The sequence below is a fragment of the Pecten maximus genome, chromosome 8, assembly GCF_902652985.1.
Source record: "Pecten maximus chromosome 8, xPecMax1.1, whole genome shotgun sequence".
NCBI lineage: Eukaryota > Metazoa > Mollusca > Bivalvia > Pectinida > Pectinidae > Pecten > Pecten maximus.
In genome coordinates this window covers 9064526-9084755 of record NC_047022.1, presented here as the reverse complement: position 1 = coordinate 9084755, position 20230 = coordinate 9064526, and the positions used below count along the sequence as shown (strand labels likewise).

At 36.6% G+C, this 20230-nt stretch overlaps 1 protein-coding gene across 1 annotated transcript; it reads right to left on the bottom strand.

Moving 5' to 3' along the window:
- Nucleotides 1-10988: 10988 nt before the first annotated feature.
- LOC117333389 lies at nucleotides 10989-13623 on the bottom strand. Its single transcript, XM_033892662.1, has one exon. The coding sequence runs from the start codon at nucleotides 13571-13573 to the stop codon at nucleotides 11930-11932; it is 1644 nt and encodes a 547-aa protein (XP_033748553.1). The 5' UTR covers nucleotides 13574-13623; the 3' UTR covers nucleotides 10989-11929.
- Nucleotides 13624-20230: the final 6607 nt, after the last annotated feature.

Genomic DNA, 20230 nt, shown 5'->3' with positions numbered 1-20230 from the left:
TCGGATTCCAGACATTTAAATGACTTATATGACATTTTTTAACACTTGAGTAATCTTTTGAAGTTTCATGTTAACGTTTCTTGCTTTTGCTATTCTAGAAAAGTGCAAAAGTCTCATTTACTTTTATTTTCAAAGCATAAAATCATTTCAACGAAGGCATTTATTTTTTGTTTATTTAAATTATCAAGACAGCAATATGTTTTGTGTGATTTTTCATGTGCTGTTTGTTCTCTTTATCGTTTCCAAAGAGCTGGCCATCTGAGTAACAGCGTCGTATCGGTGATATCAACAATTTAATCACGTTGTTTTCCGACCTTAGAACCCAGGTTGAAGAACTGAAAATTGTTCTTGAAAAAGAAGAAATGGTTCTCTTAAAAGAACAGATAAAACCATCAAAAATCGAAAACCACTACCTGCGAAAACCACTACCTGAGCCTTTTTTCTTTTCTTTTTTAAACCATGTAATACTATAACAGCCTTCAAATTCCATTGTTTTGACTCTTATTTGTCACAAGGACGTATTATAAACACTTAAGCATATCCCAGGATGCCAGTGTTTTAGCTGTTGGTGTACGAGGATACTGTTCGCTGAACCATTATCAAAAGACACATACATATACGAACTCTCAGTATCAAATATCATAAATCAAAAAAAAAGGTTTCAATGAATACACATTACGGTCAGAAAAGGAACGAATCGCACTAACTTTAATTTACCTTTACTATCATGTAATATTTCTGTTGACAATAAATATGCAATTTTTTCAGGGGGAAAAAAATTCTTTCTGACAAAAAGTGTTTAAGAACACAGATATGTTTTTCTCTTCAATTTAGTTTTGCCAGACATTCATTGTACACTGGAAAATATGAAAATATTTTTTTAGCTGTGTGGGATATATGGAAAGGAGTGCTTAAGTTCCATATTGTTGGTATATCCTCCAAAAAATGTATTTTTAAATAGTTGAACATCAGATTTGTTTGGCATTTCAGTGATCTACATCTTTAACTCTTTGATTGTTCATGTCGATAAAGTGTGTGTTTTCGTCAGCAGGTTATCACGTGACTTCGATTTCAGATAACACGTGACTTCCATGAGACTGAAGGTCATATAGTTATTTTAGTTGTTTTTTTAATCTATATGCAAAGTAAAATGAAAACGAAAAAACAAAGGAGACAAAGCAGTGTCACAAAGGTTACTTTTTTACCTTGAAATGTACAACAACTAATAATTGGAAAGCATTGATTGACCAATGGTTCACATATTCCTTTAACTTGATATAGGATCGTCAGTTTTAATACATAAATATTTATTTCAAGTAAAACGAGGTTTTTGCCTGGCGATCTAACATCCCTCGGCACCATATATCCTGATTTTATATCTATCTGTGATAATAAATGGGTGATTTAAAGAACGTAAAGCAATATATGATATGATTGGCGCTCTATGAGACTTCCAATTGATGTCGATATTAAATGATTTTATGTACATTGATATAAATATACACATTATACCAAACCACAATACTATCATATTACAGAACAAACATGCTACTGAATTCATGCAAATGACCTAGAGGATATAAATAATATATTTGCGTTGGAAACAAATACAACTTTATAGCCAACCCTTGTTTGACCCTATCATTAAGCATCGGTTGCTTGATCAAGTCCTCTAACACGGTAACATTGTCTGCTGATACCAATCTGACTGAAGATTAATATCATAACATGGAGACACGTGTGTTTAAAAATATAATTGTGTGTTATTTTAAGGTGTTTATGGTTTAGATTCACTATTTCGTTTACCAGTGATGCCAGGAGCCAGATAGGTAGTCAGGTGGGTTAATTCGCCAGGATGGATTGGTTTATCAGTCGCGTACGTTAGTAGTCTTTCTGTCGGGTTTATTCGTCTTGATCTGTAGTTCCGCCGCTTTTTCGCTGTTCGGCGCGAGATGAAACTCCACACCCGGCTGACAGACCAATACGTTAAAGCTTTTAGGCTGCTGATACCATAAACAAGCTAATGTCCGAAGTTTAAGGTTACTTTTCCCTTTCTCCTCCACTAACAATGCGATTTTTCCATAAAAGGTATTCAGCATTATTAAAACAAAAGAGAGTCGACATGATAACGAAACTGTGATTCAAACTCAATCAAAATGAGAATAAGGGTGGTGAAAATGAAACACGTCTTAGTTAATATCGCACTTGGAAATGCTATAAAAGATATTTGAATCTCGACGAATATAGAAGTATTGTCTCGCTTGCGACGAAAAATTGCGAAAGTGAATATATTATTAATAGTTTTCTTCCTTGATTTCGTTTTTGTTTATGTTTGATTTTTATATATTGATTTTTTTATTTCATTTTTTATTTATTTATTTTTATTTTTGCAACGACATTTGAAATTTTTGCCCTTATATATAGATCAAAAATAATAACTGAAATTAGATCCTAGTGTAGCAACTTAAAAACGCTTTTACTTTTTAAAAATCGTCTTTAATGTATGGTCCAGTGACTATTGAAATAAGGGATGTAAGGTATACAAAAAATGTTTGGTTCTGTTTCTCTGCTCTCAAAATCTGAATATTCAGTGTTTAGTTCCATGGTTTAATGTACAACTCGCCGTACCCATTACATATCGTTAGTTGTATTTTGTTGGTGTAAAAGTTGTGTCGAAAACATGGCGGATGTCGTTGATGGAAGAGATGACGCTTATTCTCCAGAAGCACGTGGTCTTACTTTGTCCAACCTTTATTAATGAAACATAAATCTGAGGCTTTATTTGTATTTTGGTATTATCTGTTTTGCTGTTCATGTGAATTCGTGCTCATGACAAAATATTGAAGAGAATACTTCAAGAGGAATGTTAATAATAATTATCTTTATACTTAGGGTAATCGTCAACACTATTAGGTAAATAGTGATACCACATTTCAACAGCAATCATGGAGGGAATATACAATCAATTATTTCGACAAGAATAAGAACATAAACACATGTTGAATGATTACAGGGACATCACGGTAAAAACGTTGTTACTTCCATTGAATGTACGTGTTTTGTACCTTTCCAGTTATGTTTCTGTGCTATCCCAATATTCACAGTCGATCCCTATGTCCAGATTGACCACTCGATTTAGTTGGGAATCTCCCTCTAAATTTAGCACGGAAATTATTTTTAAATCTTTACTTTTCATTTGTAAACACAAACACACGATAGCTTACAAGTCGAAATATTCCAATTTGGGTTAGTTGGATAACGATATTATACAGTGGTTTAAATGTTAAATAGCACGGTCTGTACATATTCCGGCGCAAATAGTTATGTGTATATAAGTGGAAACATTGTATATATTGTATAGTGACAGCGACTGTATAAATATTACCGAGCTTGGGTAAATATTACTGAGTTTGGGTAAGTATTACTGAGTTTTGTGTAAACATTTCCGAGTTTGTATCAATACTACCAAGTTTGTTATGGCCTACTATCCAACAATCAAGCAGAATACGAGCAGCGTCCGTATTTCTGCTGTTTTCATGTTTGAACTATTCCTATCTTATTGTACTGCTTCCCCAGTGTAATTCTAGGATTGTCTTGACCCATTTGGCCATTATTCTCTTTATTACGGAAACTGTTATCGTTTTCAACCGCAGTCGATTCACGTTGGAAACCATTTTTGTTTTCATGTGTTTTAGTTTGTTGTACGCATGCGTTTTATCGTGTATGTCACAAAATATACATATCCAGACTGTTGATCAACGAATTGTGATAACCTTTTTCGGCATAGCCGTATAATTTTCTTTTTGCCGCGGATATGACGCGACAGGTGACGTTACTGGTCAGGATGAAGTATGCGATTGGGCAATGTAGCGGTAAATGCAAAATGCAGATATGCAGTTAAAAACGAAATAACTTAAGATTGAATGCAGAATGAATCTTTTCAAATGACACATTAATAAAATTATATATTCCCGATTCAAATGCAGTCTTATTATCACCAAAAATGATTTAAACTTATAAAATTTTGTTACCCGTGCTGAAACGCATTAGATCGTAAAATAATTTAAAGACTTTCATTGTATAAACTAGAGTATATAGATCTCTGATTTATTTCAACAGCAGTTTTACCTTATAACCACCAGCATTAAAACTATGCCGTTCATCTTTTTTAAAGATAGTTCTTGTTATAATTAATAATTGATGTTTTTATGTACATATATCATCAAATTATAATGGTTATTGTTCATAAGGTTATATTTTCATAAACCCAGTAATATGAAAAAATATAAAAAGTAAAACTTGGTTTACAGTGATGACCCTTTATTCACAACACAGAGTTCTCTCTCGTCAATACCACGCGTATGTCACAAACATCAACAGGATGTCCCTCTTCATATACTTTCCTGCAAGCTGAATTATAAACCAGTATCTCTAAAGCTAGCGATCCAACAAAAAACAAGACTGACCTTCGACCTTGACTAGCCATAGCCTGTTACCGTAGTTACGAGGATCTCACACTGTCACGAAACACTATAAGACACAGTACATACAAACACGTGACAACTTCTCACTTAACATTCCTATCTTCAAATTTCATTAATTGACATCCTATCAAAAATAAACCATGTAGATTTAAGTACGCTTAGCGTACATATAGGAAATCTATACAATATCCGTATAAGACAATTACACAATATCCACAATCACGTGCTATATATACTTGTAAGAATGTTTATCTATCATCAAAATTGTATATACTATCAATATATATACAATATCCGTATACAATAGCGATATCTACAACAAAATATCCACAAATCACGGATTAACCTCCGAATCCTTTTCCTGAAAATTGGACATCATTACTTTAATATGTATATTGTTGATCTTTGTAGGACTTTAATACCGACACTTTAAACACATGATGTTAATGTACATATTTTAGCGTAAGTTTAGGGATTTTAGCGCTGGAACTCTCCCGCTTAATTAATATTGTGCTAAGTATATTTCGTGTAGATTGTTTTCATTATGAGTATTATGGGTGAGTTAATTTATCACTGCACTAATGTATTCCAGTTTAGCGGAGGTTTGATGAATAGGAAATGGGGGTTCTGCGCCACTTTATCCCTCCTTCTTTATTTATAGTAAATCCCTCCCTGGCGGGATGGATCAGGTGAGGAATCAGTGAGGGATGAGGGATTGACTCCATGACCTCTAATTAGAATGTCCTATTGATTTATAATAATAATTGTATAACTGTAATGATGGATATACTTAACGTCAGGTTTATTTTCAGAGTTACCGGTTGGGTCCGCTTCTATACTATTCTATATTAGCGAAGGCGAAGCCATGATTATTTCAAGCCCGTAGTGGGTTTTCCCAGTTTGCGGATATTTAATAATTTTACTTACAAAAGCCTTATCAGTTGAAACCAGTCGAGCAGAAATTTACCTGTGGAGTCATTATCTCTCAGACAGGTGAGGTATCAACATCGGGCTCTTAGCAGCTGTGTATACTCTATACACCACCGTAGCAGAAATCAGCCAAGCGGTAAACTGTACACTGTTCAGTTACAAACAAGTGAGAGCAAACGTTTTATACAGGAATCATGGATAGAAATAAGTGTAACAGGGAGCTCATGCCTGTCACAGGTTTATTCCCCAGGAAAAACCCTGTAAAAACATACAAATACACAATTTTAAAACTACAATTCACAATACCTAATGCGCTTTACATTACGATACATTTACAACCTCCTTTTACAATTTATACATATCTTCAGAGGATATACAATTCTAGACAATTAAACTACATAAAAGTCCATAACGGCTATATTATACATGTTACATATTACATTACAATTACCCTACACTAGAAATAACATACATACCCTATCACTTGGACAGGGGTTCCTCTCCCGATAGTATTACGGGACTCGTAGACAAAGTATGATAAATTACGAGCACACATGCGTTCTGTTAAGGAAAGAAAGCCAAAAAATAAATAACCCGCTTCAAGTTAACGTTATCCATTTTACTAAATATAATAAATAAAACCATTTAAAATTACCAGAACTTACTTTACTTTAAAGATAGAATACGGCCTCTCGTTGTAAAAAGCACAACGGAGGACCCCACTAGATATATATTTATATTCAGCAATAATAGAAAATAGAAAAACAGTTATACAACTTCTCTATTATAATTAGAAATTTATACTTTAAACTTACTTTATCCTTTAACAATAAGCTGGCAGATAGTCAACAGTCAAGCCGTATATACGTCCTCACCCGTGTGTCGCTGATGTAATAGTCCACGGGTGGCGCGGTCCTACAGGTCGGGTACACTCAGTCACGTGACAACACATACATGACATGCACGGACAACACAAGGTACATGTACAAGACGCGGGAATCTGAACATTACGTAAATGTAAGCACAAGACGCGGGAATACAAAACTTTTACAAACCAGACCTGATGTACATTAGGTAAGTATACATAATATGACAAACAATTAAAATTCACAACTACAACACTCACACCATCTTTTTAAATATATATGCCACTTTGGCAATTAATATATATATATATACAATAATACATTTATTACACATAAAACAAAATAACCAACTGCTACATACTTCCCCCCACAGGTCAAATGGCGTCCTCGTCATTTGTCCAGCACCAATGCCAGCACAGCATCATCCACTTGGGGTGGCAGTCCTTTGAACCGATCCGAAGATGCCAGTGACATCAAATACGACACTCTTCGTTGCCAGTCTGGCTCCTGGACGGACATAAAAAAAATCTCCAGAGGCATAACGCTCAGGTAGTCTTCTCTGACGTGTTGACCTCCTGAGTTCAACCTCTGGTTCCCGGGGTTGCCTTTCCTCAACGTCTTGAGGCCGACCGTCGTCCTCTGCAACCTCGTCTCTAACTGCATCATGACCGTCGTCATGTTGCTCCCGAATTTCCTCCCTTATCCCAACATCATCCACCTGATTCTCGGTACGGGTTGCTGTACCATCAATTGGTGTTAATATTTCAAGTGTGACTGAATCGTCATCCTCCTCCTCCAGTTCCTGCACTTCTGGAACCTCAACCTATACTGGCGGCATTAAAGATTTCCTGGCTCTAGGAGTACTAGCTCTAGGTCTGTGCACTGGCTTTGGCGGGTGAACTTGGGTATCCCTGTGTATATAACCAATCGGAAGGAGATGGTTCCTATGCAGTGTTCGTTGTCTACCAACGCTAACCTCCCTCCTCACCCCAAACACTGGTATGTCCAAGTTCGGTCGGCTTACTACAACATAGGCACAGTCGTAAATAAAATGTTCATTAAGTTTAAAATAAGCACACCCTGTCGCCAGATAAGAGACTATTATAAGTATATCAGTTAATGTGTTATTGATAAAAGTATGCCTTTCTATTGTCTAAGTTTGTATGTCATGATACCATTTAATATCCATAATAAAGTCATTAAATGTCGATCAATATTTTTTTTTCTATTGTATCAATACAGAACTATGACAGCATTTGAGTTTTTACGTTTTATTTACAGCAAAAATACAGTGTTCAGAATTATTCACATTCTTAAATATAAACACAACTTATGAAATAAAATGTTCGAGCTGAAAATCTATTCCTCTGATTCATTATCAGTATCCTCATCGGTTTCGCCTTCGTCCTCCGTTTCATCAACGTCCTCATTGTCAGAACTTTCAGAATCAGCACCCTCTTCGTCATCGTTGTGTGTGATGGAATCTAAATATTCGTCTTTCTGATTGCTTTGTTTGCATCCATACCGATGTCGATGTATCTTTCTATCGTGTCCATAATTTTCTCGTGTAGACTAAGGTGTCGTACTTGAAGCATGTATGATAAGAGTTTTTCATATACATCCATGAATTGTTGTATGTCGGCTTCCTTAAGTTTCATGCTTGCTCTTTTTTCTGCTTCTGATTCAGACAACCCTTCCTTCACATACTTGTCCCGCTTCTTCTGCCATTCCTCTTCGTTCCGTTCCTTTGCTATTTGAGCGAATTTCATAAACACAACATGATCTTCCTCTCCCAAAGTCGAATTCATCATCGCTGTCCGCCGATAGCATTCTTTCATAACGAATCTTTTTACGAGGTACAGTTTCATCGACTTCTTCAATCTTCCGCTTTGATGGGAATTGATCGGGATACCAATGCTTAATATGTTTTTGTAAGTCGTGACTGTTTTCAAAAACCAGTCCACAATAATAACATGAATGCATTTTACCTTCCATATTATAAGAGGAAATCAAATTATGGTTCTCTAGATATTCTGACTTATTGGGTTGTTTTCTACGGCTGCCGTTGTCTGAATGATCAATTTCCTTCCTCTGACACCCTCAGAATACGTCTGCTCTCCGCGGCTGTCTTTTTCAGAATGAACAATTTCTCGTCTTGAACCCTTTTTATATTCGCAGAACACATTACCACGCAAACGTAATGATTCTGGAGTGGTTGGTTTCAAATCTACCATCAGATAGCCATAAGGGTTAGCAACAGCGTCGTCAAATTGATGTAGGAAATAGTGTGATTTCCCTGGATACATCTGCCTAGCTAAGGTCATAATTTGTTGTGTATCCACTGGATTATTGAACACTACCAAGTAGTGACATTTCCTCCTTTGTGTGGGATCTTTGTTGTAGTACAGATTTTGATTGATAGCTATGACTGATAGATTCCTATGATGACTGCCTTCCGTAAATAACTCGTTAATACGAGGATCTTTTGAAGCTGTAGACATGAGATCATCTATCACGATAAGGTTTCTGATGTTTATGTCTAGAAACAAGTCCTGTTCTATATCTATAGGGATCCCTTGTATGAATTCTACTGTTGGCAAGACTGTAGATTTAATGATATCATACAGAGGCTGCCATCTTTTGAAAGCTATATGATTCTCTGTGGAGGAGGTGATATTATGTCTGTGCATTGTTGAAGAAGCATCTTGACTAAAAATGTCTTTCCACAGGACGTAGGTCCGGAAATATTAGCTGTGAATGGATGCTTCAAGACACAATCTTGCGGCACATCTTGCGGCACTTGCGGCACTTTCTGTGGCACCTGCGGCACTTGCGGCACTTTCTGCGGCACATGCGGCACTTGCGGCACCTGCGGAACTTCTTGCGGCACCTGCGGTACTTCTTGGTCGGAGAAAATATTTCCATTTTGGATTATATGTTTATCTCTCTTATGTCGAAGCAAATCTTGAGCTCGAGAATATTCTTTAGTGCATAAGTTACACCTGTTTCATTTTGATCGATGTTAATCCTCCACGTACTAAACATAAATGACGAGGAAAGGAGTATCTTCATCTTTTATACTATCGGCTAAATGTCTTCCATATCACTTTCTTTGATCCAGCTATTAAACTTTTTCGGGTAACCCAGCCACTTGACGTAGACTTCTGATATTCCATTTCTCTTGTGACGTTTCAACACCTTTTCCACTTTAAATAGATCGTCTCTCCCTTTACTGACCTTTTGTATCTCGCTGTTGTAAAACGTTCCTTTAATCGGGTCTCCGTCGTAGTCCGCAATTTTGTAGATGGGTATACCCTGGCGGAGGTATCTTGCTTTAATAGTGAACACTTCTTCCGTCCACTTTTGTTCGTAATCCCGTTGAAACGTACGTCTGTTACTCGATATTCGTACTACATCTCCTAGCTTGAATTTAAATGGTTTTGAGTGTCTTTTTCTCTTCACTATCCTTGGTTTCTTCGAGTCCACGTATAAATGTTTCCACATCAATGCTTCATTTGTCTTCTCAATATCATCCGGTGATTTATCATCCAAAGCACTGTGAGGTCTTCTGTGAGGCATTGTAGTTTCGAACAATGTCTTGCAACACACCTAAGTAGTGATGGGTCCGGTTGTGAGTGAAATAGCGATACATCAACGCTTTCAATGTCCTGATTACTCTCTCAGCATAGTTTGCATGAGTGACGTTATGAGTGACGTAATGCCCGACTCCCTCTCTATCTAGATATTGTTTTACCCATCTATTTTTCCACTCGCTGCCCGGATCCGATCTGACTTCTTGTGGTTTTCTACCCTGACCAAAGACATGTTTGAATCCGTCTATGATAGACCGATGTTGTTTATTCTTCAAAGGAACGACCTATAAATGACGCGAAAACACGTTAATGGCAACGAATAAGAAATGCATTACATCGTTTTCCTTCTCTAGGTTGGATACATCAGCAAGATCCACGTCCCATAAAGCATCAATACCTTGAGATATCACTTTTCTAGTCTTAAACTTGTAGCGAAGAGGACGTTGTAAGCTGTAGGCGTCTATATCCTGAAGGAAATGACGAATGGCATGAATTCCTACCTCGTACTTTCCTTTCCTCTTTAAATTTTGTAGATCTTTTCTGGTCCTGCATAACTGATCGGGTTGTTAAGATTAAAGTAGATATTTTCCAAGTGATCCTTCCAACCCATAATTGAAGAATGAATCACTTCTCTAATTTTCATAGTTTTATATGCTAATCTTAGGTAACACACAACATGTTTGTAGTTGTCAGTCTATAAATAAACCTGATGTAAAGTATATCCATCATTACAGTTATACAATTATTATTATAAATTAATAGGACATTCTAATTAGAGGTCATGGAGTCAATCCCTCATCCCTCACTGATCCCTCACTGATCCATCCCGCCAGGGATGGATTTACTATAAATAAAGAAGGAGGGATAAAGTGGCGCAGAACCCCCATTTCCTATTCATCAGAGGTTGCTTTGTTGCAGGCTTTGCTTTTAAAGTATGTTATATAAGCCTTGATACCTGCGATATGATCAATTTTGTCTGCAATCCTGAGAGATTTACATGTATAGGAAAATAACTTTCCGAAGCAGTTTGATACATATATATCAAAATTAAACTAAAGTTCTTCTTGTATTCATCATATAACAGTGTTATTCCATACAAAAGATAAACTTCGAGGTGTCAATGTGAATTGTTTATGTAATACCTCGACCATTCCCGGCAAAATAATAAAGTTCGTGAAAAAAAACACAAAACCATCCATTGAAAATCAACATTTTGATGTATTCCATTTTGACGATCTTTTTATACAACATAACTTAACTTTTTTTTTTAGTCTGGTAGTAAGAATTTTCGTGACATGATACAATTTATATAGTGACGACAAGCAAAAAAAAACGTCTTTTAGTAACGTTACAAACATTGTTCTAAATATCACTATACCAATGGGAATTATGTATGAATTATGATAACTTTCTATTTTGTTTGAAAATATTACATAGTGACAATGCACAGTAAATGAATATGTTTGATTATATAGTTTCTAGCATAATATTACGGATGAAGGTGAAGAAATAGGATGGGGGTATCAAAGTGAGCAAAAGCAAAATACAAAACATTTAATATCAGGCCGGTGTTACTGACACAATACATCTACTGTTGGTTTTGACATAGAAACATTTGACTCGGTACTTCACGTGATTGCTTCATATATTCCTCTCTGAGTGAATCAGACACGAGCAAGATGTAAACTAAACACTTATTGGTCGGATAAGTTAGGCTATGAAAAGGACAGACAGGTTCTACTTTAAAAGTCAAGTGATTAAAACAGAAGCTGGCCGTCATTTCATCCAAAACCAGAACATCTAAATAACTTGCTTTCAGGTTCTTGTGGCTTATATCGACAATCATAAAACAAGAAAAACGGGACAGGCTATATGAGGAGGTAAAGCAATCGTCATAAGAAAAGGTCAAATGAAGTTGTGTTTATGTACAAGTATCAAACCTAATAGTCGAAACAGTCGACAACTAGTTCAAAAAGAGATAAACTGTCATTGTAAGGAACATGGATTGAAGTATCCCACCATCTATAGTTTATCTACAGCTGTATATCCTGGTTGATTAGAGTTGCATAACATGCACTGTACCATCACGACAGCCGATCCAAACATGTCCACACCAGTCTACACCTACTGCCACTGGATGTCGTACTCCATGTTTCTCGTCCAGGATACAGTTTGCGTTTTTCTCATTCCTCGAGATGACGTATACCTGATGAGTATTAAAGTCTGGTACAAATACTCTGTCATATTTATCACATGCTATACTATTCTGAATCGTTCCAGATAGCGTCTGACCAGTGTCCAGTTCTCCACTCCACTTGTGTTTGATCTGACCTGATTCGTTGACGATGTTCAGTTCTGTACAGTAATCGCCCCAAGTGGTAACAGCAACATTTCCTCTGGTCAAACATACGATACCGCTCCAACCCTGTCCACACGAGAGTTGCCTGACCCTGTCCCCGGACATGTTCAGTACCAGTATTGTTGTAGTGTGAGTACTAACGAACACCTCGTCTGTGTCACTAACACTGATACCATTGACCTTTAATGGACTGATATCGGCAAAGGTCGTCACTCGTCTGTCCTCCGACAGTTTGTGTATCAATGGTGAATGATCATGTAGAGTCATCAGTAGTCCAGAGTTGGTCAAAGCAAAACTCCAAGGTGTAAAATCAAGCTTCACAGTTTCCGTGACGTTTCCCTTTTTATTGACTCGGAGCAGGTCCCGGCACTTAAACATTGATATCCATGCATAGGTGTCGTTTATTGGACAAATGGATAGTATGGACTTGTTTGGAGGTGTCTGGAATGAAGTAAGTTTTCGGACATGTTGATTATTGATTTCCTTCTTCTCATACTTGGACGTTGAATCATTCTTACTCCCCGTCTGAACATATCCGATCATATTTTTCAACTGTTCTGTATTAATTTGGCCAGTTTCAAAGCTAAGTGGACGTGGTAGTACACTCGTACCAGTAACGTCATAAAGCGGTATAGTGGTCCTAAGTCTTCTCGTCAGCTCAAACAAAGTTCCACTTGATGGATTTTCCGACTGCTGCTCAACTTCTTCGATCAGCTGCTTTATTTGTTTGACACTTTTATCATCATGTTCACAATCCTGTTGGAGGAGTTTGTCTTCTTCAGCAACCAGTGATGATAATTCAGCTAGGACGTTGTCCACTATAGAATCTATTTCTGCCTTCAGCTTTGTTCCTCGCTCTTTGACATCTTTACAGATAATATCAACACTTTTTTTGAATGTTTTGGACTTTTTCCGACGGTGTGATAACTTCTCATTGAACTGATCTAGCTTAGATTTCAACGTTTCCAACTGCTCACGCATGTAATGTTTCTGGGTGTTAATTTCGTCGTCAAAATGTTTGAATGCATGTTGTTTGTGTTTCGTAAAACACATTGAACAGATGGCGACGTTACACTCTGTACAGAACAGATCGCATGTTTTACCGGGATGTATCTTACATTTCTCTGAAAGTACCACCTTGCCTTGTTTGTTCGCCTGTTTTATCGCTACAACGTCGTCATTCCTTGTCCTCCTCGCGCGCTGATGGATCTCCTTACATTTTTCACACAAAGCCTCCTGACAGTCATTACAGTACCAGTTCACGTCCTGTACACTACCACACCACGCACACGTGTCCGGCACGTGTACCTGTGCCTTACGAATAGACAGTTTACTCGCCATATCAGCTTCTAAGGGAACGTAAATAACATAAACTGTATATGACACGTCGCCATTTGCATTCTAAATTAAACTTCCTTGTTCGGCGTGACCCGCAGTCACATGAGTAAGATGTAGATTATGCTCGGCTGTTACAAGGACGTTGAATAATTTGTGTGTCAAGTAAAATACCTGCATAGCATACCTGTATTGGATATAAATGTGTATATGCATAAGGCTGATAGTTAGATACACCATGTCTTTAAAATCAAATAATATAAATAATGGTTCATGTTGATATTGACATTTCAGCTACAAAGCCCAAAAGCTTACTTTTCTGCTGTTTGGCTGAGTGTCTTGGCTCTGTACCTTAATAACTGGGACAACTTTGAAGTCGATCTAGGCCATTTATGCAGAAACCAACTAAGCTGATAATCATTTTATTGAATTATCAGAGAATGCTTTCTAGGTTTATTTATGTTAGTAAATTTTGTAGGTCTTCATTCCAGCACACTATTAGCTCAATATCAGCTCTCAGGAGTCTCTTGGCTATCGAATACAGTCGAACCCACCTAATTTGAAATCGGATATATTGAAATATTGTTTAATTTGAAGTGAAATAAAATCCCCGTCCAAATGCCTTCTTTTTCTTTGTGTTGTTTCATCGGTTTATTTGAAATATCGCTTTATTTGAAAGGAAATTATTGCCCCCGGCAATGCTAAACCATTGTTTTTGTATCGCTTAAATTGAAAGTCGCCACGACTAGCTTAGATTACCGACCGTTACGGTACGTGTGTCCGATCAATAGATCTAAGTAAAAATGAAATTCTGATTTACACAATACAAATAAATTGTGACTTTTAACCATGAAATGCGTTCGTTATGAGCATGAATCTGTATTTGTTTACGAATATACCTTGAGGGACACAGCTTATTTTGGCTTCTGCTACATATACAGTATACATGTACATCGAAATTGACTCTCATTTAACTACACGCGAGGCAATTACAAATGACGAGGCCATTATTAGGGATTTGACAGACAATGATAACAACGTAAACAGAACAGTGATATTGACAACGACCCTCAAATTACTCGTGAAAATCCATCTATCATCGACGCACATGTCCGATATCAGACGGTAGTTTTTAAGTAGCCCGGATGTACCGGAAATTGTTCTCACGTGTGTCCGCGAACTCAACATAAACAAAAACAAGCAACAGTCGAAGACTTCTCCCGTCGAACTTAACATTATTTTTAATAAACTGTGAAACTATTATCATTTTGGAACCGATTGTAATACTGACTAAGTAAATCAACTATATTGAACAATGGTGTGTTGTTTGACGTAGCGCAGTACTGAAATATGTCGGCAAAAGGCTGGATCCCGGTTATATTGAAAACCGGTTGATTTGAAGTATTTTTCCATTCCACGAGCATTTCAATATAACCGGGTTCGACTGTATATGATCATTGGGACTTTAAATGTAGACAAAGGTCATTCATTTGAACAAACTTAGTCGCTCTTCATTCTAGCATGCTTTGCACGCATTTTGTTCAGATATAATGGCCTCGTTGTCATTGAAAAGAAGTTGTATAAAGATTTTAGCCTATATGTCCCCTGTGACATTGAATGTAGGCCAATGCCATTCATCTGAACAAAGTTAGTAGCCCTACATCTGAGCATGCAAAGAACTTTTTTCAGATCTTCTTGGCCTCCTAGACATTAAAAAAAGTGTTTAAAAATGTTGTCTATTAGACCCTGTAGTATGTAGTCCTTTGTCGCCCACGAATGCCACAGAACGAATATCATGTTTATGCCTCACGGTTTTTGAGAAGTTGTTTAAAGGAAATCGTCGAAGACGGCCGGCTCGCTTGCCAACCGGCCGGAAGACAGACGCTGTACAACGGCATAAGCTCACTTTCCCTTTGTGCAGAGGGTTAAAAATGGTTTCAACATATATCAAAACTCGAAAATATACAGGGAAAAAACTATGAATATATCTTTCCATGTTTTAAAACGCTGTTTAACGCGTTTGATAGTTAGCTTGTGTGGCTGGGCGGCTGAGTGTTATGTCTATATACCTGAGCTAAGTCAAGGTTTATGACAATGCTAAGTCGTCACGACAAGGCCATCCGTTTCTTCAATGGGTGACGGTTAACTTTTGTTACGTCAATCTACCGTAGCTGTCACATATAGTAAGCAGTGATCCGTAAAATAACACATAAAATGGGAGAGTGATTTTTTCCACAGATTTACATGATTCTGAAGATTTTAACTCAGTCTACCTCGAAGATAGAACAAACTTAACAACCATTAAATCAAACATGCGAACGGCCAGATAGCATGACCATGGGCCTCTAGGGTATTGAGAAAAAAGCCATTTTCATACTGGAACATATCTATTCTAAGAACCCTTAAAATAAGTCAAGGTCATTCATTAAACAAACTTGGTAGTCCATTATACATGTATGCTACTGGTCCCAATATCATCACCCTTGGCCTTTTAGGTATGGAGACTTAACACATTTGACCCTATGACCTTCAACGGTCAATGCCATTCATTCGATGATATTGATAGCCTTTAATCAAATTTATTGTCAACCCAACATCATTACCTTGAGCATTTTGGTACTGAAAAATTGTTTTAATATTCATAAAATGTTATTCCTGTGACCTTGAATGTACGTCAAGGGCATTAATTTGAACATACATGTACATGGTAGCTCTACCTACCAGCAAGCTACTGACACAATATGATAACCATGGGCCCCTTAACTGGTTTTTAAGAAGTTGAAAATTTAAATTATTTACGATGACTACGGACAAAACACAATTGCAAAGCACTCTATAGAACCGATGACATGTACAATGCAATAGTAGTGACCCACTACTAACATGGCTGACGTCGATCCACCTAAGACAAGAGGCCAAATTACCTTAACTGCCATCTGACTGTAAATACCTTGTCGTATACATACTCAGCAGTGAGTATAGTGGTACTTTTGGCAATAGCTGTCGTGACAGCCATCTTGGATTTAGAACCAACCCTAAAAATGACAACACTTAAATGTAAATTAGAGCTAAATCCCACTGATAGAACTTTTCTGAATGTCGTACTCCGTGATTTCGTCTAGGATACAATTTGCCTTAGTCTTATTTCGTGAGATGACGTATACCTGGCTAGTGCCGTGCGTACCGAAACTTAGTTTATTTCAAAAATGTATAAATATATTGGTCCACCTATGAGATATAATAGACATGTGTATGGATAGTCAGACTACCAAACATTTACCAGACAAGAGGTAAGGTTATCTAATACATGTATATTGGCTAGTGTGTCTGTACAGTAGGGTTAGACCTACATGTATTACACCATTACAGATAATGTTAGGCTGACTTAGGCATTAGGTAATCTGGCATTGTCATGTATTATCTAAACTATCTAACGTGAATGTTATTATTCCCTTTGACATGTTTAGATTACCATATCACGTGGAATATTATATCCATAGGTATTTAAGAACATAAAATTATACCTAGATAGGGAGTTGACCACGAGTCGCTCCTGGACACTCATTCCTGGCCTGGGCTCTCGCTCGGGACATACCAGTACATATGTATGATCTTCAAATGTATGACAGTATGTATGCATCAACCAAGACAAGCGTGATTTCATATTTATCACATGCTATGCTATCCTTACTCATCTGTGATAGTTTCTGACCAGTGTCCAGTTCTCCACTCCACGTGTGTATGGTCTGATCTTATTTGTTGACGATATTCAGTTCTTTACATACACAGTAACCACCTCGAGTGGTAGCAGCGACATTTCCGCCTGTCAATACAGCTCCCATCCTGTCCACACGAGAGTTGCCTCACCCTGTTTAACGTCCTATTAACAGGAAAGGTCATTTAAGGACATGCCAGGCTTTGGAGGTGGAGGAAAGCCGGAGTATAAGACATGGATACTATTTCCTTTATTTGTGGGGCTTGGAATGTAGTAACCTTCCGATCATTTCGATTGCTGATTTTCTTCTTCCCAAGCTTCGGCGTTTTATCATTCTTACATCCGGACTAAACATAACCGATCATCTTTTTCAACTCTTCTGAAATAATTTGGTCGGTTTTAAAGCTTAGTTGACGTGATAGTACATTCGTAACAGTAACGTCATACAGCGTATAGTTGCATTTTACCCTCCATTTTGCTTATTGAACGTTAAACGTTAATACCATAGACTACATACAACTCGTTGGCATTTCCATTCTAATTTAAAATTCCTTGTTCGGCTCGGCTTTTAGTCACATGGGTAAGGTTAAGGTCAGCTAAATTACAAATTAAGTGACATTTTACTAGCCCATAAACCAATGTTCTTGTGCATAAAAACAGAGATGACTTGACCAGTTAGTAGTATGTCATTCCACCACAGTAGTGATTTACTGGATTTGCTATTTACATGAACATTGGTTTAATTGTCAGGTAAACTGTTTTCATTGTCCGAACATACATACCAAACCTTATCAGATAGTGATGTGTATATAAATACATACTTATTGTTAGATACCCCTTGTTGTCATAACATATTTACTGTCATTGGCGAAGGTACGGTATACTCTCTATTAAGTTTGATCAAAGACTAATCTAAACTTTATATTTCGATAGCTATAGTATCAGGAGATAAGTGCGGATGATTATGATAGCTCAATGCCTAAGGTCGCTGTTCTGGACTTGTGTGTCCGCGAAAAAGGTGCTGCATTTGTTTTGTTATTTCTGTATCATTATAAGCTATCCATGTATCAAATATTGTTAATTTGTTTATAAAAACAAGAGAAGAGTTAAAATTCAGCTTGTGTTTATAAAAGAATTTCAAAGATACATGAATGAGAAGTGTTCAAATCAATGTAACACTTAATGTAAGATTTTAGTCACATGTATAACATGTACAATGTGTCAAATCCAATTGTTAGTTACAAGATTTCCTTTCACAGGTGGCATGTATATGTCCCTCTTACCACACCAGATTTTTTGCAATCATGTCCATTTTCATCACTCCTTCTGCATTATGTTGATTCACTTTGATATTATAGGGACAACAGCAGCTATCTCAATCATCTTGCCTCAGAAAGTCGTTATTTGTATCGCTTGTCATCATGATCGTGCCAATATATCTTTGTAACATATGTAAAATATTCATACGTGAGGCCTTAATAAATCAGACAAACTGACGTCACAAAAGGTTCCAATAAACCGTCGGGATCTTCAATATGAAAAAAATGCCAGTGAAGAGAACAAAACATTAAAGTTAAAGTTAAGGTCACAACACTTTTAGAAAATGATCGTATTGGGGATCACATAAAGAACAAGATAACAACCTATATTCAAAACCAAAGATATGTATGGAGACGGCAACAGTGCAGCGAGAATGATACCAGATGTTCCGGAAGAAAAGGCGTCTTCTGTATTATCGGCGACACTCACTATTCATATATAGGCCAAATCAAGGTTAATCCATATTCTCAAAAGGACAATTCAGGTAGTAATAATGGAACCACTAAGTAAATCAACAAGCATTTAACACGACCGGCTTCACTATCTTAAGTCAGATAAACATGCGTTCGGCTGTTCTGTTTGATGTTAAGTACACTTTGACACTCACAAACGTATCAATTATAAATGCACAACCAACTAGAAAATTTCACCTGAAATATCTCAAAAAGGGTATACCTATCACACCTTATTGACCGTCTCGTCAATTAACCGTAATTTACCTAACACATATTTTATATATTGCTTTTTATTACTGAACGTTCCTTCAATTTACCTTAGTTTACCTCACACATATTTAATATAACGCTGACACACATTTTATATCATTTCTATCATTACTAATTGTCTCGTTAATTACCGTAATTACCATATACACAGTACTATGAGTATGTACCTGACACACATTTTATATCACGTCTATCATTACTAATTGTCTCGTTAATTACCGTAATTACCATATACACAGTACTATGAGTATGTACCTGACACACATTTTATATCACGTCTATCATTACTAATTGTCTCGTTAATTACCGTAATTATCATATACACAGTACTATGTGTATATACCTGACACAAATTTTATAGCACGTCTATCATTACCAATTGTCTCGTTAATTTACCGTAATTACCATATACACAGTACTATGAGTACATACCTGAAACTTGTTTCATATCGATTGTTTAGAGGAACAGGGACCTATCTCCAACATAGAGTGCTTAGAAGTAAAGGGTCGTATCTCAAATTTATCATTTTTTTTTATTTTGATAAATTACAATTCAGACAGAGCATTTCTTATAGAATGTGTACTTTATATCAATGGAAATTGTCCAATTCTTTGAAATCACATAGTATTTTAACAGAATTAAACCATTTCAATTTATATAATGTACAAATTCTATAAGAAAGTCTCAATCGTAGTTGTAATTTATTAAAATCTAGAAATTGATACATATTTTAGATACGGCCCTTAACTTCTAAGCACTCCATGTTGGAGATACGTCCCCGTTCCTCGAAACAATCGATATCACGTCTGTTGTTTATGTTTGTCACGCCATTTTACCGTCCAATCATAATAAACAACAGAAGATATATTTGACACATATTCTATATCGAGAAAACGAACAAA

What these genes read in the sequence shown, in the direction of transcription:
- LOC117333389 (XM_033892662.1), bottom strand. Translation starts at nt 13,573, where the DNA reads ATGGCGAGTAAACTGTCTATTCGTAAGGCACAGGTACACGTGCCGGAC.